The 27,188-nt window shown below is 43.9% G+C and overlaps 1 protein-coding gene and 2 long non-coding RNA genes across 5 annotated transcripts in view; 1 reads left to right on the top strand and 2 right to left on the bottom strand.

The window, feature by feature from the left end:
* LOC307225806 overlaps window positions 1-7,896 on the bottom strand; it is a 28,241-nt gene extending 20,345 nt beyond the window's left edge. For all 3 annotated transcript variants that reach the window (XR_013843169.1, XR_013843170.1, XR_013843171.1), the window contains exons 1-2: window positions 7,118-7,896; window positions 3,434-3,528 (exon numbers count right to left, since the gene is read on the bottom strand). This is a non-coding gene — a long non-coding RNA (uncharacterized lncRNA). The remainder of the gene's footprint in view (window positions 1-3,433; window positions 3,529-7,117) is intronic.
* LOC307225803 overlaps window positions 1-27,188 on the bottom strand; it is a 146,365-nt gene that overhangs the window by 72,928 nt on the left and 46,249 nt on the right. The gene's annotated exons all lie outside the window — the stretch shown is intronic.
* TNFRSF13C (TNF receptor superfamily member 13C) lies at window positions 10,452-24,128 on the top strand. Its single transcript, XM_079993951.1, has 5 exons — window positions 10,452-10,899; window positions 15,883-16,110; window positions 20,521-20,682; window positions 21,924-21,968; window positions 22,715-24,128. Exons 2-5 carry the CDS (start codon window positions 15,891-15,893, stop codon window positions 23,038-23,040), a joined length of 753 nt encoding a protein of 250 aa, XP_079850077.1. The 5' UTR covers window positions 10,452-10,899; window positions 15,883-15,890; the 3' UTR covers window positions 23,041-24,128.

Raw genomic sequence — 27,188 nt, 5'->3', positions numbered from 1 at the left:
TCCCTTGTCATTGGCCATGCTAGTTGGAGTTTACTCCAGAAACCTTTGGAGAGCGACAGGTTTCCCATCCTTGCTTTACATGGTCTTTTCTTTTCTTTTCTTTTCTTTTCTTTTCTTTTCTTTTCTTTTCTTTTCTTTTCTTTTCTTTTCTTTTCTTTTTTCTCTTTTCTTTTCCTTTCCTTTCCTTTCCTTTCCTTTCTTTCATTTGGGGGGAGGAGAAAGCATAGGGAAGTTATCACATTTTGTAATAATCTGCTTCTCTATAAATGTATAGACTATAAAATTGGGCTGCAGAAGCATGCACACAGGCCCTCCACCCAAGGCAATGTAAGTCCAGCACACAAAGCCCTACATCATTAATAGGGAGCCTGTGGTCCTACAGCAGGCATAGGCAAACTCAGCCCTCCAGATGTTCTGGGACTACAACTCCCATCATCCCTACCTAACAGGACAAGTGGTCAGGGATGATTGGAGTTGTAGTCCCAAAACATCTGGCGGGCCGAGTTGGCCTATGCCTGTCCTACAGCATTCAACTCCAACTCCCATCAGCCCCATCCAGCTAGGCTGGGGGTCAGGGATGCTGGAAGCTTTGGTCCAATAGCTTCTATAGCACCATAGCTTCCCCATTCTTCTCTTAAACAATTTGTTGTTGTTTAGTCGTTTAGTTGTGTCTGACTCTTCGTGACCCCATGGACCAGAGCACGCCAGGCACTCCTGTCTTCCACTGCCTCCCGCAGACTCATGCTTGTAGCTTCAAGGACACTGTCCAACCATCTCGTCCTCTGTCATCCCCTTCTCCTTGTGCCCGCCATCTTTCCCAACATCAGGGTCTTTTCCAGGGAGTCTTCTCTTCTCATGAGGTGGCCAAAGTATTGGAGCCTCAGCTTCATGACCTGTCCTTCCAGTGAGCACTCAGGGCTGATTTCCTTCAGAATGGATGCGTTTGATCTTCTTGCAGTCCATGGGACTCTCAAGAGTCTCCTCCAGCACCATAATTCAAAAGCATCAATTCTTCGGCGATCAGCCTTCTTTATGGTCCAGCTCTCACTTCCATACATCACTACCGGGAAAACCATGGCTTTAACTATACGGACCTTTGTTAGCAAGGTGATGTCTCTGCTTTTTAAGATGCTGTCTAGGTTTGCCATCGCCTTTCTCCCAAGGAGCAGGCGTCTCTTAATTTCGTGGCTGCTGTCACCATCTGCAGTGATCATGGAGCCCAAGAAAGTAAAATCTCTCACTGCCTCCATTTCTTCCCCTTCTATTTGCCAGGAGGTGATGGGACCAGTGGCCATGATCTTCTTTTTTTGATGTTGAGCTTCAGACCATATTTTGCGCTCTCCTCTTTCACCCTCAATAAAAGGTTCTTTAATTCCTCCTCACTTTCTGCCATCAAGGTTGTGTCATCTGCATATCTGAGGTTGTTGATATTTCTTCCGGCGATCTTAATTCCGGCTAGGGATTCATCCAGCCCAGCCTTTCACATGATGAATTCTGCATATATGTTAAATAAGCAGGGAGACAATATACAGCCTTGCCGTACTCCTTTCCCAATTTTGAACCAGTCAGTTGTTCCATATCCAGTTCTAACTGTAGCTTCTTGTCCCACATAGAGATTTCTCAGGAGACAGATGAGGTGATCAGGCACTCCCATTTCTTTAAGAACTTGCCATAGTTTGCTGTGGTCGACACAGTCAAAGGCTTTTGCATAGTCAATGAAGCAGAAGTAGATGTCTCTCTGGAACTCTCTAGCTTTCTCCATAATCCAGCGCATGTTTGCAATTTGGTCTCTGGTTCCTCTGCCCCTACAAAATCCAGCTTGCACTTCTGGGAGTTCTCGGTCCACATACTGCTTATGCCTGCCTTGTAGAATTTTAAGCATAACCTTGCTAGCATGTGAAATGAGTGCAATTGTGCGGTGGTTGGAGCATTCTTTGGCACTGCCCTTCTTTGGGACTGGGATGTAGACTGATCTTCTCCAATCCTCTGGCCACTGCTGAGTTTTCCAAATTTGGTGGCATATTGAGTGTAGCACCTTAACAGCATCATTGTTTAAATTTTTAAATAGTTCAGCTGGAATATCATCACTTCCACTGGCCTTGTTATTAGCAGTGCTTTCTAAGGCCCATTTGACTTCATTCTCCAGGATGTCTGGCTCAAGGTCAGCAACCACACTACCTGGGGTGTACGAGACATCCATATCTTTCTGGTATAATTCCTCTGTGTATTCTTGCCACCTCTTCTTTATGTCTTCTGCTTCTGTTAGGTCCTTTCCACTTTTGTCTTTTATTATGGTAATCTTTGAATGAAATGTTCCTTTCATATCTCCAATTTTCTTGAACAGATCTCTGGTTCTTCCCATTCTATTGTTTTCCTCTATTTCTTTGCATTGCTCGTTTAAGAAGGCCTTCTTGTCTCTCCTTGCTATTCTTTGGAAATCTGCATTCAATTTCCTTTATCTTTCACTATCTCCCTCGCATTTTGCTTGCCTTCTCTCCCCTGCTATTTGTAAGGCCTCGTTGGACAGCCACTTTGCTTTCTTGCATTTCCTTTTCATTGGGATGGTTTTAGTTGCTGCCTCCTGTATAATGTTACGAGCCTCCATCCATAGTTCTTCAGGCACTCTGTCCACCAAATCTAAATCCTTAAACCTGTTCCTCACTTCCACTGTGTATTCATAAGGGATTTGACTTAGATTGTATCTTACTGGCCCAGTGGTTTTTCCTACTTTCTTGAGTTTAAGCTTGAATTTTGCTATAAGAAGCTGATGATCTGAGCCACAGTCAGCTCCAGGTCTTGTTTTTGCTGACTGTATAGAGCTTCTCCATCTTTGGCTGCAGAGAATATAATCAATCTGATTTCAATGTTGCCCATCTGGTGATGTCCATGTGTAGAGTCGTCTCTTGTGTTGTTGGAAAAGCGTGTTTGGGATGACCAGCTTGTTCTCCTGGCAGAACTCTTTATCTCTTGACTCCCTACTTTAGCATTCCAATCCTGGGATATTAAACAATATCCCAGGCCAAATCCCAAAGCATTTGCTTTTCATAGAATTGTAGAGTTGGAAGGGACCCCGAAGGTTTGAGCTCTCCTTGTGTACATTTTCTCAAGCAAAACTGGTTTCAACTACCTTCCAGCTGGATGGGAATCAATATATGTATATTCCAACAGAACCTGAGAGCAGCCTAATGGTTTTCAATATCCATTGTTCCCTGTTAATGCCTAGGGTTGTAGGGCAAGTCAAGACTAGATGGGGGGGATTTTTTCACGTTTCAGAAAACAGCAGTATGACTTGCAGCAGTATTTCCATGGCGAGGTCACTGCAACCAGAAGTCATCTTGTTAAACTCGCAAATATATGGAAATTAAAAAGGATATGTTTCCCAGCCAATTTCAGTGGTCCCCAAATCCTTGCCGTGATGCTAATAGATTCCTACCTGTTCAAAATCAAAGCTTTCAAAAAGTTTGGATGGGTTAGAAGGCAGTTGAAATCCACTTTGAGTAGCCGAGTTGAACAGAGCAGGTGGCTTACCTTGGAGCCAAGGAAAGATGGAGAGAAAACAGGTAAAGCTGTTAAGAAAGTGAAACATACAGGCAGTCCTCAACACACTGCAGAATCTCAAAGGAAGGCTTTTGGGCAGTGTTCGAAACTCCCATTGTTCTAGGCGCATTTTGCAACAGGGAATTTAATTAGCGTTAGTTTCTGAGTTCTGGGTGCAGTATTGCACCTAAGATTTCAGATTAAAACTACAGAGTGGAAGGAAAGGAGGACCTTTTTCTGCCTCCCCACTTCCAGCTACTTTCTGAAGACTGGAGAAGAGACCCTCTTAAGAATATTAGGGGGGTGGACAGGGGAAGGACAAGTGAAAAATGAACATAGTATTTTAGCTGCAGTTCATTTTCAGCTTTATATTCTTGTTATTTAAAAAGTGAACCTAGACTTTCCGTAGTTGTGCCCATAACCCAGGTTTAAGGTGCCATTTAGCTCCTAGCTTTCTTTCATATCTCAGTTTCTAGCCCTGCTTTTGGGGTGTAGGTAAGGGAGGTCAGGCTGATGACTCAGCTGGGTGGAGAACCCACTTGTGCCACTGCAGATGCATAACGAGAACCACAAGCTGAAAAAAGAAACCAGAACAACTCAAAAGAAATCATAGTTGGACTTTACACAGCAAAGCAAATTTAAGCACTAGACCAGATGATCAAAGAAATGAAATTAGGTCTTTTCTATTTGGAATCTTGCGATCACAAATAGATTTGTTTCTGAAATAGCTTCCATCTTCTATCTTCTATCAGGCATTATGTACACGATTCAAGAGCTGCTTCTTAAAATTTCAAAGACTGTTGTTCAACTAGTGCATCTTAAACTGAACATGTGTGCTACAAATGTAAATTACTGATAATATGGCTATATTTCCATTTAGAATACATATTGAACTCTGGTGGCCATAGAAAGTGTAGGATATATATTGATCTATCCAGTATCCTGGAGCTATGATTTGGTTTTTGAGACAGTCAAAACTTTTCTCTTATTTTCTTTTTGTAAAATATAGGGCCTAATGAAGCCACAGTTAAGCATATTTTAAGAGTTGTTCAATACAAATGGTTTAGAAATGAGCTTGAAAATCCACGGGACTGAAATTGGGACTGGATTGTGTCCAGACTTCTGAACACGCATACAGCCTATTGTGCCCTGAACAGATGGTGAGGACTTAACAAGCAGTATTTATACTCTGGTTTCTCTTCAGATCGTATAAATCTTTCACCTTTAACAAGTAGTATTTATTTTTCTGTTCTCATTTGTGGTCACTAAAATGAGACTTTACTTACTGTTCCTTTAATGCATAATTGTCTCTAAAATATATGAGTTTTACTATATGCATATTTGCCAAATGTAAAACGGATGATTAAGTCCACTATCTGGAAGGGATGCAGTGACATGCAGAGAACTGAACAGAGGTGAGAGGGGGAAAGCTTTTCTCCCCATCATAATTGTCTCTTGGGAACTGTGGTCTATGCAAATGTTGCCATGTTTTCAGATTTACTCATTATTCATAATAATTCAAGCAAGTCGTATGAATAATCCTAGGACTGTTGTTCAGCTGCGAGGCAGCCCTTACAAATACTTCTGTGAAATGCAAAGTGTGTTGGCTGGTTTTGATCTGACTCACAAGGTGACAATGAGGGTCTTTCTTGTTCCTTCTTCTAGGTTCTCATTAAAGCTTTTTTTTTTGGGGGGGGGTTACTGAATGTCCAGTATCTTCCAATTGTCTCAGTGAGCTTCCCATTAACCTTGGGGGTGGGGGGTGTCCAGCATCTTCTAACCTGCCCTGCCACCCTCTAGCAGTGATAGGGAACCAATTTCATCTCAAGAGCCACATTCTCTCCAGGAGCTGCTAAGAGACAAAAGTAAGTGGAATAATGGAGGTGAAGCCTACCTTTGTACAGTAGGCTGCCTTCTAGCATGCTACACACACACACACACACACACACACACACACACAATGCACAGCATTATCCCAGTTGAAGGATGCACTTCAGCCAGGCAAAAGCAAGGAGAAGGCAGAGCAGGGGCGTAGACTGGGAGAATCCTGAGAGCCATATAGAGGAGACCAGAGGGATGCATTTGCCCTCAACCTGAAGTTCCCCTTCTGGCTGCCAGGCCACAGATTCCTCACTCCTGCTTTAGTAATGACCAGGCCAAGATAGATTATGTGCACACACAACTCACTTCCCATAATACACAGTACATAAGCGCAATGCCACATTGTGCACTCAAGAGTCTATCCAACCTTCTTTCTCCAGTGCAGGCAGGGCTCCAATCTTCAAATTCTGACTTTTTCTATATTCAATCATAAGAGGCCTCCACTTATAGTCCTCGATTTGCCTCTGAAAGGCTGGGGCTTCCACTTGTATTACTTTAGGTTCAACATCCACAACTTTCTCCTTCTTCTCCCCAGTTTGTCCTGTCAAAGTAGTTTCCTGTATCAAATCCTGAGCAATTTCTGTATTAATGGTCACTTTTTGTCCCAAATTTATCACTTTTTGTTCCAAGTTCTCAAGTTTGGAATTTATAACATCCGTCTTTTTATGAAGCTGTTCCAGTGAGTAGCTTATCTTACATAAAACAGTCACTAAAGCTCCTTCTGTCAACATTCTTAAAGTCCAAGGTCAATCTCTGATTCTCACAGCTCTTATCTCACAGCTGGAAAAAACCCACTCTTGTTACAGTTTCAAAAGCTCCCTCTAGAGGGAAACAGTCTCCACTTGTATCGATCCTTTCATGCGCATTTTAAAATATAAAGTTAGTTTCAATTTTCAATTACTTTTCCTCCTTTCTGAATGCAGAAGAGGACAATGGAAACAATATATTTCTCTTATTTAGCCATCTGTCAACATGCTATCCGTTCACAGTCAATGAACTCTCCCAAAACGTCAATTCTGCTGGCAGCCCTTTTCCAGATTCAGAGCAGTGGTAATCTAATTTTTCACTCTCTCCTGCAGGCTCACTAAGTCCAAAATTTCCCCCCTCTTGTCCTGCATCCAAGGGGGGTTTTTAACAGTTTTAACTGATGGAGATTTAATCCTTTACAAGATACTTTCCAAGGCTTTAACTTGCAACGTCTTTGCTTCAATCTATTTACAAAAGGGGAAGGCGGACTTCCTGTTTAAAACCTTCCCGCTTCAATGCCAAATTAATAAATTTAAAGATCCAATTTTCCGTTCTACTCACGGGTAGTTGTTTAAAGTCAAATTGTCCACAGGAAAAAGTCAGCGCTCTCCGGCAACAGCAATGCGGCTTCACTCCGTAAAAGAAGCAGTCGATTCAAAGCACCATGCCGCTCACCCCACTTTGCTCCGGATCCCCAAATCAGGGTTTCCCCGCGAGTAGGGGAGGCGCAAAAGGTGCCAGCCGAATCCCAAGTTCACAAGCTTCTCCCGCCTGTGATTTCAACGGGTCTCCGCCTTCGCCGTGGCGGTCAGACCCTAATTTCCACGGAGCAAATTCCTCCCAATCGGAGGAACTCCGCCATTGCCTGGAGGCACCAACCCGGAAGTCCCCAAGCTTTATAAACATTATAAAGTATCAGAAATGTACAGAAAATGAAAAATAAGTATAAAACACTCACCAGACGTAATGAAGTTAAAATAACAATACAACGCCAGAAGATGATCAACAGTCATTAATTAAAATGTTCAGTCAGAAAAGGCTTGTGTAAATAATAAGAGTTAAGCATGAATCTGAAATGGCACTCAGTAGGGGCATGCCGTATCTTAGATGGGAATAAATTCCACATTAAAGGGGCCACAACACCGAAAGCCCTGCTACTGGTAGACACAAGGAGAAGAGCCAAAACCTTTGGCACCAACAGGAGATGCTCTACCATGCATTGTAGTGGCTGGGCAGGGGTATAAAGTTGTATTTTTTTGTAGTCCCATCCCAAGTTGTTAAGTATCTTAGCTAGGCTTGAATATTATGCCTCTTTACTTGTGGAATGGGGTGGGCAACATTTGCTGTTCTGCCTCCGACGGTAAAATCTCTTAAGCCAGTCCTGACTGTTTAAGGTATAAATCCTTTGGCCTGAGCCTGATATTTAAAATTCAAACCCATCTCTGTGTTCTAGAACTAAGTCCAGTGCTGTTTACAATTGCATCACAGAAACTCTTGTTCTGAGCTTTTGAGCACTTATGTGTGCTTGCGGAAGTCTAAATTTTACTCCCCCCCCCTCCAGTTAATTCTTTGGTGGACGTTTCTAGCAGTGAGGTCCAATGGGACACAAATACAGTTGCAGCAAACCCTGCTTTTTCATTTATTCGAGCAAATACTTGAGATAATTATTTTGAAGCATTTCTACAGCCCTGGTAGTAAACTGTATTTTTAATTGCTGCTTTCGTATGCATGCTGTTTTATTTGTTTAATAAAACTCACTTGGCTAACTAGACCCCAGAGCTCACAAGGCTTCCATCTCCTCATAAAGGAGATAAGAAATGTGAGTTTCCTTATGGAATGCACTAAAGCTCTGATTCTATTAATTTGTTTCAGTTGTGCTAGTGGCTGTCCGTTATATAATAAGGGGTTTTTTTGGCTGCTTAAAAAAAACCACTCCCCAGACATGAGCTCCTTGTTTAAAATAGGATGTTCATTACTGTTTGAAGATGCTTATCTCTGTGTCCTCCATTGTTTCCCCAAAATGTTGGGTCAGTTAGTTCAGTTAGTTTAGTCTGAAGGACCAACCACATCTGCTATTAGGTCCCCGGAGCACAGATTCACACAAAGCGGCAAAACGTCCTTGCAGGTTATTAACAGGATTTTATTTGAAGTGCATATATGCAGAACAAAGGTACAGGGTGATAAGCTCGCAACCTGCACACCCAGTCAGGATGCGCCCCCTTTTTATAGATTTGCAGAATACAATACCACCTGATTTCTTGTAAACCAAAAGTTATGGCAACTTCCTATGTCCTTACATGGGCTTGCCCCCCTCTTCTTTCCTGCAAAGGCCTCACCAGCCTCTCCATGCCACGGCAATATGCGTTCCTGAGTCTGCTTATCTCTTTACAACCTTGAATAATAAACATGTGAGCCTGTTCCATCAATGCCAGCCTTGTTCTTTTGATGGACCTCGACATGTGATTTACACTAATAGCAATAAGATGGGGCTTTGTTTCTTGTGCCCCCTGTCTGGGGTACAATAACATCCATTCAACTTTGCTCTTATCTTTTACCTGCCTAAGCCAGTCATTCTGAGAGAGGAGAAAATGCCTAAAACAGTTTTTGGGATCCATATAGAGAACAATATTCTAATGGCCCTTCAAGTCTACCTCTTGAATCATGAGAGCTGCACTGCTGCCTCCACCAGTGGCCAGATAGCCCTGGAAAGCTCACAAGCGGGGGCATTAAGCGATGATGTATGTCATTTATAGATATATCAGCTATATATTTTGCAGTCTAATATCTAGCACTGTGAACTGTTCTCTGGGGTGTCTCTGTCCTGGGGCTGCTTCTTTTAGAGAAGCGTTTTTGCCCAGTGCCCATAGCACTCGTGTTCTTGCAGAAATGGATGGCCATGTGCACGCTAACTGTTTGCTCTAAGTCAGCTTCAGCTCATTGTGAGGAGATTGCCCCCAATTCTGCGCCTCCTTTTGGGTTAGACTTGGGACGGTTCTCCATTACAAATGCTGTGGGAAATACAGTGGTACCTCAGGTTACATACGCTTCAGGTTACATACGCTTCAGGTTACAGACTCCGCTAACCCAAAAATAGTACCTCGGGTTAAGAACTTTGCTTCAGGATGAGAACAGAAATCGTGCGGCGGCTGCGCGGCGGCAGCAGCAGGAGGCCCCACTAGCTAAAGTGGTGCTTCAGGTTAAGAACAGTTTTAGGTTAAGAACGCACCTCCGGAATGAATTAAGTACTTAACCCAAGGTACCACTGCACTGGTTCCTGTAACCAAGACATGACATATACAGCACATGATATGTGATATATATATCTCAAAACATCTATGTCAATGAATCTGGTGGATCCAGTTGATCCAGAAGCATGTAAATGCAGTTGTATGATGCCCATATGTTAATTTTTGTTGTTGTTGTTGTAGGGAAAAGTGAAGTAACACCCGTCTTCCCCACACCATCACTTGTTATATGTGAAGGTGCTTTTAGGGAATTTCGCACGTGACACCAAAAAAAGTGTCAATTTTCTTCCCCTATTTGTGCTATGCATGGACGTTGCTAATGGGGCATGGATAGCAGAAGAAAATCTACTGTATGTTCTAGATTTTACATTTGCATTGTAGGCTTGTGTAAGCCTCCTATGAAAATGTTATCAAAACCGCAGAGATTTTGAGCATTATCACATGTAAAGTTTTCAGGGCAATCCTATCCCTGTTTGCTCAGAAGTTCCATTGTGTACAACAGTGCAGCTTCAAATTGCCTTTGAGCCTCTCTCACATGATTTGCGCTGGTGGCTGGTCATTGTTGATGCAGAAGAGAAAGCAGAGTGGTAATTTGTAATACAAATAAACATTCCAGCAAATATGACCTTTACACCCACATTATAAGCATGGCAAATGTGAAAATGAGCCTCAGCCTTGTGTTGTGTGTCTGCCCTTTTAGATCATTTTCTGCTACAATCTCCTGCAAATGTACGATGATGCTTGGGATGCTTGCAAGAAACAAGTTTTGACTAGGACAGTGGACACATGCTTCAAGCGATGGACAGATCCGTCTCTTTCATATGTGTTCATAATTAATCATTCATAATTCATTTCCACATTAATCTGCATTTTTAAAAATGTACACAAAATGTGCTGCTATGTACTGAACTATTGTACTAAAGTAATTTAAAATATGCATTTTCCATGCATTTTGATACATTTATTGAACTGAAAATGCAAAATTTGGAGAATTGCAAATTAGACTCTGATCTGCACTTTAGTTTTGGAGGTGCAGATTAGATCAGCTCACCTCTGCAATGAACCACTCAGGCATTCCTACTGATGCTTGCCCTGCTTGTGAAGACCAGTAACGAGAAGGTGGGGACTAGAATGGCAAAATGCAAGCTAGTCAAGAAATCTGTGCTCATTCTGGCTCTGCTCAAAAGATTAATCTGCACATTATCAGTCCATTCCTCCAGATAGCTATTTCATTTCCATTGACTTGGCAGTCAGTTCACAACTTCAAGTGAGTCTTTAAAAATGTTTGAATTGAAAAGTGCTGGTGACACAGCAGAGGACAGTCGCAGTAATCTGCAAGATTTTTCTTGATTGATTATATTTGTAGGTGCCTTGAAGCCCCCATGAATGATGATGGAGTCAGTTACTTGTCATAATCTTGCAGTACCAGGAATCTTGGCAGAAAAGGAGGGGTGAAAGCAGAAGTGAATCAGAAGAATTTTGTGCCTGGGTTTGTTTTCCTCTTCCTTCCCCATCCACTTTTCATCTTGTGCTGTCTCTTTTCTGAAGACAGGGGTTGTGTTGGGGGTGGTTGTCTGAGAGCCTTTCCGATGAAGAGCAGGTACAAACTCTGTGAACAAATGAGCAAATCAAAATAACAGTGGGCAAGGGTAGAAATAAGTATACTGATATAGGGCAATGAGAAACGGTTTTCCCCACCACCGCACCTCAGCGGCATTTCCAGATATCCTTCCTGTGAGAAGTATTGCGTGGCAAGGTCCCAAACCCTCCCAGGAAGTGGAATAAAGACACATGAAACAGTATTTTAGGTTAATGGGCGGAAAAGGCCACAACTTTGTTGGTTACAGAATGTGAGTGGTATTGGCTTAGGCATTGGAAACCACATGACTATATCTGACTCCTGCCCATCTGCAGGAGTCTTGGAAGGGTTAACCACCAGTAGGGGGAGCGCTGCTGATGCACATCAACAAGGAACTCCCCCAGGGTCACTGCTAGGGGTCGTGCCATAGCCTTAGCCCCCCTATCTGGGGCTTCAGACAGAGACCATGCCCCCCCAGATTCCTTTAATGGAATACCCTTGAATTAGGAGGGGTAGGTGATGGCCACTACCTCCCCTCCCCTGCAACCTAATACTCCAATGCCTAACTGCCAAACCTTACAAAGTTGTGATGATTTGCTGCAAGGTAGATGAAAAACCAAATGGCCGGTGCCAATTTGCCAAGTGGGAAAAATTCCTACCAGGCCCCTCGGACAACCAAGGTGACCAACTGAGGTCCATAGCAAGGTCAAGAAATAAAGAGCCTAACCTAAGGGCGAGAGAACTGACCGAGCAGAAAGAAAACAGGGACGAGTCCTCGGCCGTGGATTGGACAGCCTAAGGATGACGTCGCCGAGGACCATCCAATGGCACAGGGGCTATCCTGCCCCATGTGTGTGGGGAAGGGCTTGCTCCCAGCCCGCAACCTCATTTCCCTGGGAACGGGAAATGGCTTTGCAGCTGATCCTTGTGTGAGGGCCGTTCCCTGTTGATTTGACTCATCTCATGGCATCGCACACAGCAAGAGCACAAGGACTCTAAAGGAACAGCATGTTCTGCTGCTGAGCTGTAGCAGTTCCAAAAGTGGCGGTGAGGGTGTTAGACAAGGCCAAGCCACTACCCTGGCTACTGCCTCTAAGGAGCATGTAGGGAAAGCTCAGATTGCAGAACTGGAATCCAGAGAAGAAAAGAGACAGCTGGAGAGAAAATGGAAGACAGCCGATTTGCTTGGCTTCATCCTCTGGAACAGCAAGTTACCGAGGGTGGGCTGTTATTAGTGCTATACTGAACAATGCTTGAAGCAGAAGCTTTGTCTTTTGACTCGACCCTATTGAGCAAATGGGACCGTGCTCCCATATCCAATGGTTTCTTTCCTTTTCATGTGCAATTAGCTGTGCCCTGCCAGAAAGCCTCTTTCTTCTGCTATCCATGCCCCATTAGCAACGTCCATGCATAGCACAAATAGGGGAAGAAAATTGACACTTTTTTTTGGTGTCACGTGCGAAATTCCCTAAAAGCACCTTCACATATAACAAGTGATGGTGTGGGGAACACGGGTGTTACTTCACTTTTCCCTACAGCAACAACAACAAAAATTAACATATGGGCATCATACAACTGCATTTACATGCTTCTGGATCAACTGGATCCGCCAGATTCATTGACATAGATGTTTTGAGATATATACATATCATGGTCAAAGGCCTGGAAACGATGCCTTATGAAGAACGGCTAAGGGAGCTGGGCATGTTTAGCCTGGAGAAGAGGAGGTTAAGGGGTGATATGATAGCCATGTTCAAATATATAAAAGGATGTCACATAGAGGAGGGAGAAAGGTTGTTTTCTGCTGCTCCAGAGAAGCGGACACGGAGCAATGGTTCCAAACTACAAGAAAAAAGATTCCACCTAAACATTAGGAAGAACTTCCTGACAGTAAGAGCTGTTCGACAGTGGAATTTGCTGCCAAGGTGTGTGGTGGAATCTCCTTCTTTGGAGGTCTTTAAGCAGAGGCTTGACAACCATATGTCAGGAGTGCTCTGATGGTGTTTCCTGCTTGGCAGGGGGTTGGACTCGATGGCCCTTGTGGTCTCTTCCAACTCTATGATTCTATGATTCCTTTCCTCTGCAGATCCTTCATCTACCTTGGCAAACTTTGTTATGAACTAAACATAATTTAGTGAAAAGATGGATGTCTGAGAAGAGCATCCCTCACTCAGTAGCATGACTATGGGGGTGCAAACAGTGTCCCAACACCAGGTGCAAGGTCTGGGGTGTGTGCAAGATTCACTGCTGCTGCTGCTAAAGTGCAGCTTAAAATCTTTGTAATAGCATGAGTCATAGCTGTCAACTTTCAGATTTGAAAATAAGGGACGAGCAGCCTTGAAAATAAGGGACCAGCAGCCAAAATAAGGAACCTGCAGCCTCACCTGTTCCAGGCACTCCAGTCTTCCTGTTCTCCTGCAGTCTGGTCAAACTCATGCTGGTAGCTTCAAGAACACTGTCCAGCCAACTTTGTAACCAGAGGTTCAACTGAATAGAATCTGAATCACATGCACCACAAGGCCTATGCAGCCTCAACTTAAGATGGCTCCCTGGCCTGGCTTTGCACTGCAAAGTTTGCAGCAGCACGTGCAACAAAATGGCATCCAGCATTCAAAAAACCCCTCAGCTTGCATTAACTAGCCACACACAAGGCTTGCAAGCTCCACCCCCCCCAGTCGTTCTTAGACTTCTTATTGGGTGAGCAACACAGCCAAGCAACACAGTTGGAGCCTCCCTCCTCCCTGGCCGGCAGGGAGGGAGGGAGAGGAGCTGCTTCCTTTGAAATTTAAGGGACATCATTTAAGGGACATCCATCAATAAGGGACAGCAGCGGGACATGGCACTGGAATAAGGGACTGTCCCTTCAAATAAGGGACACTTGACAGCTATGGCATGAGTCTCATACACATCCAAAGGGAATTGTTGATCTGCTGGTCACAAATAAATACAGCTATTGAAGGTTTCCTACCTCCAGCTGCTTGCTAGTATTAGGACAGACCCATTGCAAGGTTTCCTCACACAGTGAGGTCTACACCTTGAGGAAGCCAGAGACTTGCTGACAGACAACCTGCAGTTTTTGCTCTTGTGGGGAATAAATGACATCATTCAATAATGTGCTGTTTGCAGAAGTTCTTTCTCTTGTCTGTTCTGAATCTTCTGGCCCTAGATTCTAATATTATGAGAGAGGGAGAAATATGTTTCTGTAGCAATTTTTGCTACACTATGAATAATTGTTTACACCTCTATCGTATGTGTCTCCCACTCCCTTTACTCTCATTTAAACAGCAGCAACAACCTAAGAAAAGACCTCTAATATTGTAACCTTTCCTAACAAAGGGATCCCAACAAAGCGATGGGAGTTAGGGGGGAGATGGTAAAAACTTTGCTGACACTCCAGCTTTTCAGAAAACACCTTGCTGTGTTGCTCCCAGACAAGCCAGACCATCACAGTAAAGTGAGAGGAAGTGATGCTTGTAAAAGTGTAGTGCGCCGCAAGCCCAGCCCATCACTGCTTCTACTGCAGTGCTGTGCCTGCAACACAGAGAGGTGCAGTGCATTTGCAGATTGCTGAGGCTGGATGCACAGTGAATGCATTCCAGACTTGTACAAATGCTGCAAGAGCATTTAATCAACACAAACAGGAAAATATTCCATCTGCACAGCACACGATTGGAAAATGTGAGAGCCAGTCAATGCATTGCTTCCTGGCCCAGATGAAACTTAAACAACGACTTGCCTTGGAGTTTGTGGGGAGAGGGGAATGTGCTAGAGGAGTTTGTACAGTTCACCTTCTGACCAATACTTACATGGAATTACTGAGTCATAAATCCGCTCAGTCCAGATAGGCAAATATACATGCTGGTGTGGAAAGTAAGACCATGTAAGTGAGATACAGAAAGGCTGAATGGTAGAAAAAGCCAGAGATGTGGAACACCGTATGACTGAATCTTCCATGAAAGCAGGCTAGGTTTAAAAAGGGAAAGAGATTAAATATAATGAGAAAAAGAAACAAAAAAATCTCAGATACTGGTGGGCAGTGACTGAGAGGGGACTTTTAAGCCTAGTTTTAATTGATTTGACCTCCTTGTAACAAAAAGAGCTCTGCTCTCCAAAGGTGACGGATAAGAAGACAACCCTTTGAGATGTGTGGTGGTTCCAACCTATCTTGCAGTGGGCTTGAATACGTGATGTTTATACTGAGTCTGCCTAGCCCAGGATCTGTACCGACTAGTAGCAGCACTGAAGCACAAGCCATGGCCTTTCTCTAGCTGTCTTTGTGCAGTGCGAAATAATCTTAGTCACAAAAGTTAGAATCTGCTGTGTGGGGCTCAGCCATATAGTTATACTGTGTGAGGGAAGTGAGCCTTGCTACGCCCAAATCATTGGTTGGACTCATTGTCTTACTCTCTGCTCTTTTCAAGGCACCTCCATTTTTCTTGCTCTCTTACTTCTCTTTCTTCGTATTCCCTTTTTCTCTGTCTTTCCTTCTCTTTCTGCTATTTTTATGGCTTCCTTTCTCTTTTCCATTTCTCCCCTTTTTCATGTTCTTTCGGCCACAAAATGTTGGGGGGCGGGCCTACTAGTCCAGTAGAGGTGGAAGTTTAGAATAAACCCTATGCCATCCAATAGGCCCCTCATCCATTTGGACGTATAGCGTCACGTTGACATGGCTTTTACACCACAAGAATCAAACGTAATACTAGGCGGGGAGTTACAGGACAGGAGGGCGTTGCTTGGGCAAGTTCCTCCTTTTGCTCTTTTATAAAGGGCCTCCTGGAGGAAGTGAGATCTCAAGGGAGAGAAGCGCAAGTCCAACAGTTTCTCATTTGTATAACCTGCTATCTCATTAAGCCTTGATAATCTGGGGTTTCCCTTCCTTTTCTTTCTTTGAAGACTGAACCATGTTGCAGAACAGAAGCAGCCACTCAGGTGTGGATACCACCTGCTCTGAGCCTGGCCTCTGCTACGACCATCAGAGCAAACAATGTGTACCCTGTGGACCCAGAAGCAGGCGCTCTGGTACCGACACCTCCTGCCATCTCCCCAGCCTTTGCTATGACCGCCTGGTTGACCAATGTGTGAGCTGTGAAAAGATGCAGAGGAAGACTGAGAAGGAGACAAGTAAGCAATAAAAATAATCTCCTTGACTTTTGGAAAGAGCGGGAGGGAATTGTTCCCTGGGTGCATAGAGTTCAGTTGGAATCAAATCCTTATACCAGTAGGAAGAGATTCCAATGGCTGAGACAGGTGGATGAGAACAGGAACAGAAGAAATATTCTCATCTACTGATGACCTTGGATATCAATTGTTGTTAGTTATAATGGTTGTATGCTGTCTGTAGGATCAGAGCAGAGGTAGCATAGCCAGCCGCTAGAGAACCACAGTATGAGAGGGCTGTGGTCCAGAAATCCTGCTAATGGGTTTTTCAGAGGTGCCTGTTTGATCATTGTGGGGAACAGGATGATGGACTAGATTAATCTTTGCTGTGGTTCAGCAGGACTCTTCTTATCTTCTCAAGGAAGAGCACCAGTGGTCTCCCTTAAAAGGCCTACCAATCACTGCTATAGCAATTGGCTCTTTTTCAGTCTCAGTTTCATATCTATCAAATAGGAATGATAGTGAAGGCATCAGGTAAGACAGACAGGGTTGTTGTTTGGGTCGACAAGAGCAATGAGGTTGCTTCTTTGTGGGCATTTGCCATACTCATGATTTGGTACACGTGTGGGAAACTGACCTAGAGGAAATGAGTAACCATAACGTGTGAAGTCTGTCAATGCAGTACCACATCTTCCTGCGTTTGGGACTGCGACACCAATGTAGAGCCTGGGATTTTTGTATTGGCTCCACAAGTAGGTGGGGGTTGTAACTGGGTGCCATGCGGCTTCTGACTCACATCTGTTGAATTGCTGGTTGTATTTATAGCATGCTTTAAAAAAAGAAAAAGTACTTCACATGTGTAATTTAGTGGCCCTCAAAGCAGCCTACCTAGAGAGGTAGTTAATGCATATACCACTTCATCATATTTCAACAGAAATCTCTAGTGATTTACATATAGATAGGCCACTATGACTCTGTGCGCACCACCTATTGAAAACACATTATTTCCCCCAAAGAATCCTGGGAACTGTAATTTGTTAAGGGTGCTGGGAATTGTAGCTCTGTGAGGGGTAAATGACAGTGCCCAGGGTTCTTTGGAAAGAGGGTAAATGTGCTTTAAATATATATAACATGCACACAGCTTATGACTAACATTCCACATGAGGGAAAGGCCATAGCTCCATAGTAGAGAGCACATATCTGAATGCAAAGCTTTCCGGGGTCAATCCCTGGAGGTGAGGCTGACAAAGACTTCAATCAGAAATCCTGGCAAGCTGCTATAGACAATCCTGAGCTAAGATGTACCAGTGGTTTGCCTTTCTATACGACAGCTTTCTATGGTTCCTATGTGGGGGAGAGCATGTTGAAGCTTAGAGATAGGGGCTGGCCTTTGGTGAGCTCATGACTAAAGGGTAATTCATCCTGAAACTTTGCACTTCACTGTAGCTCATTTGTTTAACCATGATGCTACACAGGTTTGACGGTGCCACTTGGGTAATATATATAAGTATCCGTCCACACAAAAAAGACCCCTTGGGACTGTTAAAAAAAGATAAAGGACCCCTGGACAGTTAAGTCCAGTCAAAGGCGACTATGGGGTTGCAAAGTTCATCTCGCTTTCAGGCCGAGGGAGCCAGTGTTTGTCCACAGACAGCTTTCTGGGTCACGTGGCCAGCATGACTAAACCACTTCTGGTACAACGGACCACTGTGATGGAAGCCAGAGTGCACAGAAATGCCGTTTACCTTCCTGCTGTCACGGTACCTATTTATCTCCTTGCACTGGCCTGCTTTCGAACTTCATTGCTATCTCAGGGCCCCATCTCAAGGTTCTAACATCTCCATTTAACCTGTAAGCAAGTGATGGGGAGGGCCTCTTCCAGAAAAGTCAGAGACACGCTGCCATTTAGAGTACAGCATATTAGGCTATATGGACAAATAGGTTTTCGTGTGCCAAGGAGCCTCCATGTGGAAACATCATCACTTCAGGGTTCCCAAATTATGGTCCTTGAGCTTAATTTAGGCAGTTCACGGCATATCACAGTTCACTGTATTATTGCAATACAGCTCGAATTCTATACAATATATAATAAATAGAAAGAAGCCATGAAAATGCAGTTAAAAATCATCAGCATCTAGCATAATGCATTACAATTGCCTTAACAGGCAGAAAAACCATTAAGTGATCCACCAAGGCCTTCAGCAATTTTCAAATGGGCTTGGGTGGGGGAGAGTTTGGACTCCATTGCCCTAGCCTTTATAAAGGACAGCCCTTAACACTTTTTAAAACCATATAATTGGGAATGGTATGTAAGCCACATGGATGGTGTTGTGGGTTAAACCACAAAGCCTAAGGCTTGCCGATCAGGAGGTCGCGATTTGAATCCCCATGACAAGGTGAGCTCCCGTTGCTCTGTCCCAGCTCCTGCCAGCCAAACAGTTCGAAAGCACGTCAAAGTGCAGATAGATAAATAGGTACCCCTCCGGCGGGAAGGTAAATGGCGTTTCCGTGTGCTGCTGTGGTTCACCAGAAGTGGCTTAGTCATGCTGGTCACATGACCTGGAAGCTTTACGCCGGCTCCCTCGGCCAATAAAGCGAGATGAGCACCGCAACCCCAGAGTCGTCCGAGACTGGACCTAATGGTCAGAGGTCCCTTTACCTTTATCTTTATGTAAGTTATTATGATAGTTATTAGGAGAGAGTGCTGAAATGAAGGGAAAGAAGGGATTAATCCATAAAACAATGAGGGCAAATTGAGCAAATGTTATATGAAAATTATTTGTTTATTTTTATTTTATTTTATAATATTTATATACCACTCGATTGTAAAAAAAAACAAACCTCTAAGTGGTTTACAAAAATGAAGATTTCTGTCAATTGCTGTGATCTGCCCTACCCAGAGAGATAACAGATTATCTTTAAACCAGAATGCTAACTAGAAAAAAGAAGAGTAAAGATGGAATAGGAAAGACAGAGAAACAAAGAGTTGTAACTGGGGTTTTGGATTAAGAAATGGAACAGAATTAGACTAAGTGCACCTGATGATGTTTGAAGCACTGCTAAATAGTAACATGTATTTTAACCCCAGGTAATCAGATTTTTATTTTATTTTACAGTATTGTTTTTCTGTGAGGTTGGTTAGTCTGAGAGACAGCTCATGGCTGCAGCATCCAATCCAATTTTTGAACTTTATGGTTTTGAATCTTTCCCCCACCACCTGCATACTTTGTCTGTCATCTGACCTGCTGAAGATGGAGGGCTCAAAAGCTTGCTTAATGTTGTGCGACGTTTTGGTTGACCTAAACAAAAGTATTGCCCAACTGTGGATCTGAGAATTTTTCCTAGGGCAGGGGCTCCCAGATGTGGGAAACCACAATCCAGAAAGCCCTCACATAACTAGTTGCCTGTCATACTTCATATGGTGGGATGATCACAAAACAGGCCTCCTAGGATGAGCTTAAAGCAGAGAGGGGACACATTTCATTGTTTGTAGTTACAGTTGTCAGGATAGGACTGAGAAGGCCCAGGTTCAAATCCCCACTGCAAGGAAAGTCTGCTGGGTAACCTTGGGCCAGTTATATTCTCACAGCCTAATTTATCTTAGTGTTGTAAGGATAAAAGGAGGAAGGGGAACGAACCCTGTAATCTTCCCTTGACATCCTGGTGGAATTGTGGGACAGAAAAAAAGTAAAGAGACAAAATAATACAGTGGTACCTCAGGTTAAGTACTTAATTCGTTCCGGAGGTCTGTTCTTAACCTGAAACTGTTCTTAACCGGAAGCACCACTTTAGCTAATGGGGCCTCCCGCTGCTGCCACACTGCTGGAGCACGATTTCTGTTGTCATCCTGAAGCAAAGTTCTTAACCCAAGGTACTATTTCTGGGTTAGCGGAGTCTGTAACCTGAAGCATATGTAACATGAAGTGTATGTAACCCAAGGTACCACTGTACTGCTGACCATTTCTGCTCTAATGCTGAGATAACTCAGTTGCTCCAAAAGCCCCATTCCAAACTCAGTGAACATGACCCACTGTCAGACTGCCATGTATGTCTGCAAGGCCTCTCCATCAGTTCTGTTAAAAGACAGCTGCATCAGGCCGCTCCCTCAACTGTCAGCAGACACTCAGTCAGGTGGAAAGAGATAGAGAGACTGGACTGCAGGACCCTCTCTGTTGGCACGAGCAGCAGCTTTTGAGTCATCTCCAAATTTTCTGTTCCTGCTGTTCACTACAAGAGCTCTGTAAATAAGAATTAGTGCCTGATCTTGCTTTTTTTCCCCTCCTCCCTCCCAATCCCTTTTCCTCTTGTGTCGTGCTGCTTAGATGGTAAGTCTGAAAGCAGGGACTTAAATTTGTAAGCTGCTCTAGAAGCCTTTTTCAGTGGAAGAGTGGGATAAAGATGCCCCCTCTGTTTTCCTCCCCATTAAAACCCAAGCACCAACACCTCTTGCTGCAGACCCAGCTTGCTCATCTTTACTCTTCGGAATTTACATTCTCATGGGGCTAGTCTTGGCAGTAGCTGCAGTGCTGTGCATTGTAATCCTGAAACAAAAGAGGAAGAAGAGGATGCGAGGAGCTGAAAAGGAGAATTCTACAGGTAGGCATTGCCAATCTTCCCAACAATAGATATTCACCCATTTGGGGAGTTACCATCTAGTTCCAATCCAATGGCATATACACAACAAGCCATACAATGCATGGTTATTGCCTGCAAAGTACTGAGAGCAGAATTGATTCGTCTTATTCTAATTATCTGTTAGCGATCACCAGGGGCATCTAAGTGCCAATTGCTCCATAAATGACTTTGCTCACCAGTATTAATCATTTTGATTATGGTGCACATCCACACATCATTTATTGAAATATCCTTGAATTTGCCCTTGCATAACCAAAAGCAGGAATGGCTTTCCCATTACCACGTGATAGTTTGTTGGCTTTACATTCCTTGGACCTAACTGCATTTATAGCAGAGCTTTCCAAACTTTTCATATTGGTTACACTTTTTAGACATGCAACATTTCATGACATAGTAATTTAGTTTTTCTAGGAAACCGGAGGTTAAACTCACCCCTTTTCAGCCCCGGGAAAAGTGCAGGGAGCGTTTGCGCGACACGCCTACACATTGCAGTGGACACACACCGTTTGGAAAGCTGTGATTTACAGGCTTAACCTGGCTGTACCTCTCCCAGAAATATCCTGGGAAATGTAATTCCATTGGTAGTGGCAGAAATACTTAACAGAGTGATCTCAGCTCCTCCACAAACTACAATTCCCAGCATCATGGGAGTTCAAAGTGATATAAATTGTGCTTGTCATGTACCTGTGTCTTTTGTTTCTGACCTTCCCCCCATGATCTCACCTTGGATATTTCAGGACCTGGCCAAGAGTACCTTGCCCCCTTCCACCAGCATGCTACAAGAGGGCTGACTTTGGAGTTGTTCTTTGGGGAAACTCTTCCCAGCTACTGTTGCCAAGGCAACTGAAGCCCATGGCAGCCTATGCCTGCCTGGGAGTAGGGGGGTGACTAGGAAAGGAAATAATTTTGTGACCACCATTTCTTTTGTAAGCCACCTTGAGTCCCATCAGGGGAAAATGGCAGGGTACAAATAAATATATAAGAAGAAGAATTCTTCCTGGATAGAACCAAGAACAATCTTGAATGGGTTGGAGAAGTAACAGCAGGAAGTATTCACATCTGGGTCCAATTTGAAGGCAACTGCCTGGGCTATTCAGGGGCCAATGCCAATGCCAGTCCCATATATTTTAGTTCACTTTCCTCTTTTATTATCATGTTCTGCTTAACTGAGTTATGATTTTCTTCTTGTCGCCCCATACAAGACGTCCCTGAAGATTTCAGATGCTGTGAAGAGGGGAATGCTAAAGGTGAGCACGGAGGGAACTTTTGTAGGAGTATAACCTAGGGGCAAGGCTAGGAAACCCTTTTCAGCCCTACTGGGCAACCTTAATGGGGGGGCATGTGCCACTGACAGGCGGGGCCACAAGCAAAAGTGGGTGGAGCAATGAATGTAAATGTTACCTTGGCACATTAGGTAAGGTTCTGTAGCCACTCGCACACACTTCTCCATCCTCCATCCTCCATCCTCCATCCTCCATCCTCCATCCTCCATCCTCCATCCTCCATCCTCCATCCTCCATCCTCCATCCTCCATCCTCCATCCTCCATCCTCCATCCTCCATCCTCCATCCTCCATCCTCCATCCTCCATCCTCCATCCTCCATCCTCCATCCTCCATCCTCCATCCTCCATCCTCCATCCTCCATCCTCCATCCTCCATCCTCCATCCTCCATCCTCCATCCTCCATCCTCCATCCAGGGGAGCTAGATGAGATATTATCAGAGTTCAAGGACACATTTCAGCCATGCAAAAACACTCAAGGAGGGTGTGAATCAGTAATGATTGTGGGCTGGGGAGGGGCTGTGGGCTGCAGAAAGCACAGAGAGTCATAGAAGAGAGCATGGGAAAGCAGCACCCACCCCACAGACCTGAGGTGCTTCACTCCCTGACCTATAGACATTGCTGCTGCTGATGTTCTAAAAGGGAAGGGGGCCTCTTAGCCTACACTTCTCTACTGCTTTCACATTACTCATTAAGTTGTTTCTCTTTCAGAAAATGAGAAGTGTGTCATTGCCTTTGAAAATGAACCTCACAAAGGCCACAGTTGCAGTCCAGGAGATGGCGATCCTGAAATACTTATGTGCCCACATTCAAATGATGCTTTAAACACTGCCAGAGATGACGCCTTAAGAAGAGAAGTCCAGTATACTGCTATGGCAGGAAGTGATGTCACGGAGGCAGCTTCCCTGACTTCCTGTGATAAACAATGCAACCCCACCTTTCCACTGCCGGCAACGGAACTCGGGGCAACTGAGTTGGTGACCACCAAGACTACTCAGGAGAGCGTCATATGGGACGAGGAGGAGTCGGAGTCATAGCAACAAGTTCTAGAGGGCTGAGACTTGAAGACTCTCCCTCAAGCATCATAAAACTCCCTTTCAACTCAAAAGAGGAATAGTGGATGGACAGATTTACAAAGGGCTTGCCTCATTGTAACTGGAAGAGAGTTTGTTATTTCCCACATTGTAGAGATGTTGAAACAGTCTTTTAGCTGCCAGAAACTCCCAGCAATTGCTTTAAGAAAAAGGAGACTACTGGGACACTTTATACCAAGGGCAGGAGATTTCAAGCCTGGCTATTCTTATTGGCCCTGCTCAGTGCCCCCTTGGAGTGCTTTTACCTGGCTGGAATGTGCCCCTGAACTGTGACAATTCCTCTTGCTTGCCTGGATGTAGGTGTGCATGTGTGTGAGAGAGTGTGAACTGCTGTTTTTTGGCAGAGCTGGAATGCAGCCTGCTGTACAAAGGAGAGTCACTTCCCCTACACCACCCACTTATGTCTCTAGCCATTCCCACTACTGCCATCCCCACTGCTACCCCACCCCACCCCACCCCAACAACGAAATGTGGTCCTTGGGTTGAAAAGCGTTTTCCCACCCTGCCAAGGCATCCCTTCTCTGTAATGTTTTGAATTGGAGAAGCTCTGGAAAATGTGTATCTCATGGAATAAAATGATTGCTTTGAGCTCACATTTACCTTAATCTTAATTTCCGCACCCTGAAACTCCCCTGGCAATATGATGGTGAGTTATTAAGTGGGAATGAAAAATGATGACTGCAAGTGGACAGAAATACCCAGTGGGAGTTTAAATGAGTTATTTGAACCACTAAGGAGCATATTTTTTAATGTTTAAAATTATTTTTATTCCACAGTGTTATATAATTCTTTTTGAAAACAGCTTTGATTGTGTGTGTGTTTTTTTACAAGCAAGCGGTGTATAAAATTTATGAAATAAGATAAACATTGGCAATATAAGATATAAGACTGCATATTTACTTTAGATGTAATACAAAATAATTTGAATGTGGCATACGTACACTCAGTGGCTAGTGGTCCTTATTCCGCAATATTCTTGTTATCCTTCAACATTTGATAGCTTAATGAAGCTGGAATTTTTCTTTTTTACATTCGGCCCACAACTTCAGCCCACAACTTTACAATTCTGTTCTTTCTCTTTTCTTAATCCTGGTCAGGGAATGTCAAACATGTCCCAATTTTTTTATTTTATTTTTTTTGGGGGGGGGGATTACAGATTGTATGTGTAGTCCAAAGGGCAGTTTCTTGTACAGCTACAAAGCTTTAAATACTCCTATAAAATAACCACTCACAACTATTTCTTAGGGTTGAAAACATAAATGCAATGGGTCTGAAAAGTTTCAGAATTGTAGAATGTTAAAGAAAAGGAAGGAAGGTAGGGTATGGTCAGCTGAGGTCCTGCAGGACCATGGACAGAGATCTGGGCATCTTGCTATAGATATAGCGAGTATATCTGCTCAAATCTCCCCCCCCCCACACACACACAAACGTAAAAGTTTAATGTTCCACAACTCAGTTTAACAGGATGCAGATGGTATGACCAGGTGAAGAAGGAAGGTTGAGCTTCTAAATAGTTTTTATAAATGCATATCCTGTGGCAAAACTCACTATGTTCAAAGGGGAAGTAGATATGCAAAATATCTGAGATATTTGCTAGACTGAACTGGCCTACCACAGTGCTCTCTCTCCGTCAGCAGCTACCTATTAGCCAGTCCCAGCCTAGCATGTCTCCTTGATAAGCTGCATTCTGCAGGAGAGTTTCTTCTTCAAGTCCCCAAAAGCCCACTTCACAGCAACTTGGAGCAGAGCTTTCCATGTGGCTGCCCCCCTTCTGCAGAAGAGCATCCCTGCTGAGATACACCAGGTGTCCGCTATTTGTATTTTCTGGAACTTTTGTACCTTTTGTCCAAATTTATGGAGGATAAATCCATAACTACTAGCCATCATTGCCATGCTCTGCTTGCAGGGTTGCAGCAGTAGAGCTCTGAATACCAGTTGCTCAAAGCCACAGGAGGGGAGAATGCTTTCGTGCTGGGGTCCTGCATGCAGACTTCTCATAGGCATCTGGTTGGCCACTGTGAGAACAGGATGCTGGAGCAGATGGCCTGATCCAGGAGGCTACTCTTGTTGTTAGTCGTTTAGTCGTGTCCGACTCTTCGGGACCCCATGGACCAGAGCACGCCAGGCACTTCTGTCTTCCACTGCCTCCCACAGTTTGGTCAAACTCATGCTGGTAGCTTCAAGAACACTATCCAACCATCTCGTCCTCTGTCGTCCCCTTCTCCTTGTGCCCTCCATCTTTCCCAACATCAGGGTCTTTTCCAGGGAGTCTTCTCTTCTCATGAGGTGGCCAAAAGTATTGGAGCCTCAGCTTCAGAGGCTACTCTTAGGTTCTGACAAAAACAATTGAAGGTGTTTTCATTTCAACAGGTTTCTCCAACTGGGCAAAAAGGCCTCTACCTGTGGTGCTTGTTCTGTATTGCTTTAAAACCTGCCTTTCGTTGTTCTTCTTCTTTTGTACTTTTAAAATTTTGTTTCTAGTTGTTTTTATATAAACCTCTATGAGATTCATGTGGAGGACAAATAAATTAATAAAGTAAACAATATATAAATATGTGTGGATAGGAATGTTTGTCTTTGGGCGCCTGGTAAATGCAAGATTGATTGGATTGCCAGGAGGTCTGCTAGTTTTGTCCCAGACATGCTAACAGCCTGTCACAAGCCTCTGTTGTTTTCTTCTCACTATCCTGCCAGGAAGTGTTTGTTAATGTGACTCTGATCACCTCATGGTCCCTGTGTGTGTGTGTGTGTGTGTGTGTGTGTGTGTGTGTGTGTGTGTGTTGTCTAGGGTCGGGGAGGTGAGCGTGGTGACAGCTGCTCTCATCTCTCTGAGTAAGTTTTCACTGACATTTTTTCCCCAGTTCCCTTTCATGAACAAGACAAAAACCTCCCCTTTCAAGACAGAGTCTGTATTGTGTTTGTTTGAATACATTATTAATTTCTCTGCTTGGGGGGTGGAGGCGGGAAATCTTACCTGGCTTGTGCTGATTTGCAACACAAGAAGAGTCTTAGAAAATCCCAGTGATAGATGGAGGGGTTGGCGAGGGGGGCGGGGAGAGAAGGCAAATCTTTTCACTGCAAAAGAAAACCCCCAACAACATCCACAAAACCCCACAGCATGAATAGAGCATTTTGCTTTCTCTGAATGTGGCTCCAAACAGATCTTCTGTTGTTAGGAGTGAATGGATTGCTTTGGTGCAAAGAAAGGAATCTTACAGTAGATCTCTAGGCAGTATGTGGTAAATTGGCAAGATTTCTGACTTCCAGTGGTTTAGCAGCAGCAGCAGCTATGAAATTTTCTAAATTAGGCTGCTGAAACAAACAAACAAACAGCAAGGTTTACCCTGGGGGTGCGAGCCAGGAGTGAATTTTTGTGGGGAAGGACTTCTATGAGTTCAATTCAGGTTCTGAAAATAAGTACCTGAGATAAGCATGTGTTCAGAGGCAATGTGTACACACACCTGACTCCAGTAGGTGAATTTCAGGGTTAGGAACATACAGACTTAGGAGCCGTCTTTAATGCTCCATCTAGCCCTGCATAATCTACACTGACTGGCAATGGGTCTCCTGGGTCATCTATTATTATTATTATTATTATAATTAATTTTATTAATTTTATTAATTTTATTAATTTTATTAATTTTATTTATGTCATAAAATTTGCATACCATTTGATTGTCGAGAAAACCCTCAAAGTGGATTACAAAAAAGATAAAACAATACAATTATCACTTAAAAAATTGCAACCGTAATTAAAAACTTACAGAAAGTTAAAACCACAATAGAACAGACTACAGACTAGAACAAATGAAAACTCATACAAACTTTCTAAACACCTGGGTGAAAGGTAAAGGTACCCCTGCCCGTACGGGCCAGTCGTGACCGACTCTGGGGTTGCGTGCTCATCTCGCTTAAGAGGCCGGGAGCCAGCGCTGTCCGAAGACACTTCCGGGTCACGTGGCCAGCGTGATGAAGCTGCTCTGGTGAGCCAGCACCAGCGCAGCGCACGAAAACACCGTTTACCTTCCCGCTATAAAGCAGTACCTATTTATCTACTTGTACTTAGGGGTGCTTTCGAACTGCTAGGTGGG

Source organism: Podarcis cretensis, assembly GCF_951804945.1.
Source record: "Podarcis cretensis genome assembly, chromosome: 10".
Taxonomy (NCBI): domain Eukaryota; kingdom Metazoa; phylum Chordata; class Lepidosauria; order Squamata; family Lacertidae; genus Podarcis; species Podarcis cretensis.
Note: the sequence above shows the minus strand (reverse complement) of the source record. Positions and strands in the feature narration are given on the sequence as shown.

What these genes read in the sequence shown, in the direction of transcription:
- TNFRSF13C (XM_079993951.1), top strand. Translation starts at nt 15,891, where the DNA reads ATGTTGCAGAACAGAAGCAGCCACTCAGGTGTGGATACCACCTGCTCT. An exon ending in GAAGACTGAGAAGGAGACAA is followed by an intron (nt 16,111 to 20,520) that starts GTAAGCAATAAA and finishes TTAAAACCCAAG; the next exon opens with CACCAACACCTCTTGCTGCA. An exon ending in TGAAAAGGAGAATTCTACAG is followed by an intron (nt 20,683 to 21,923) that starts GTAGGCATTGCC and finishes GCCCCATACAAG; the next exon opens with ACGTCCCTGAAGATTTCAGA.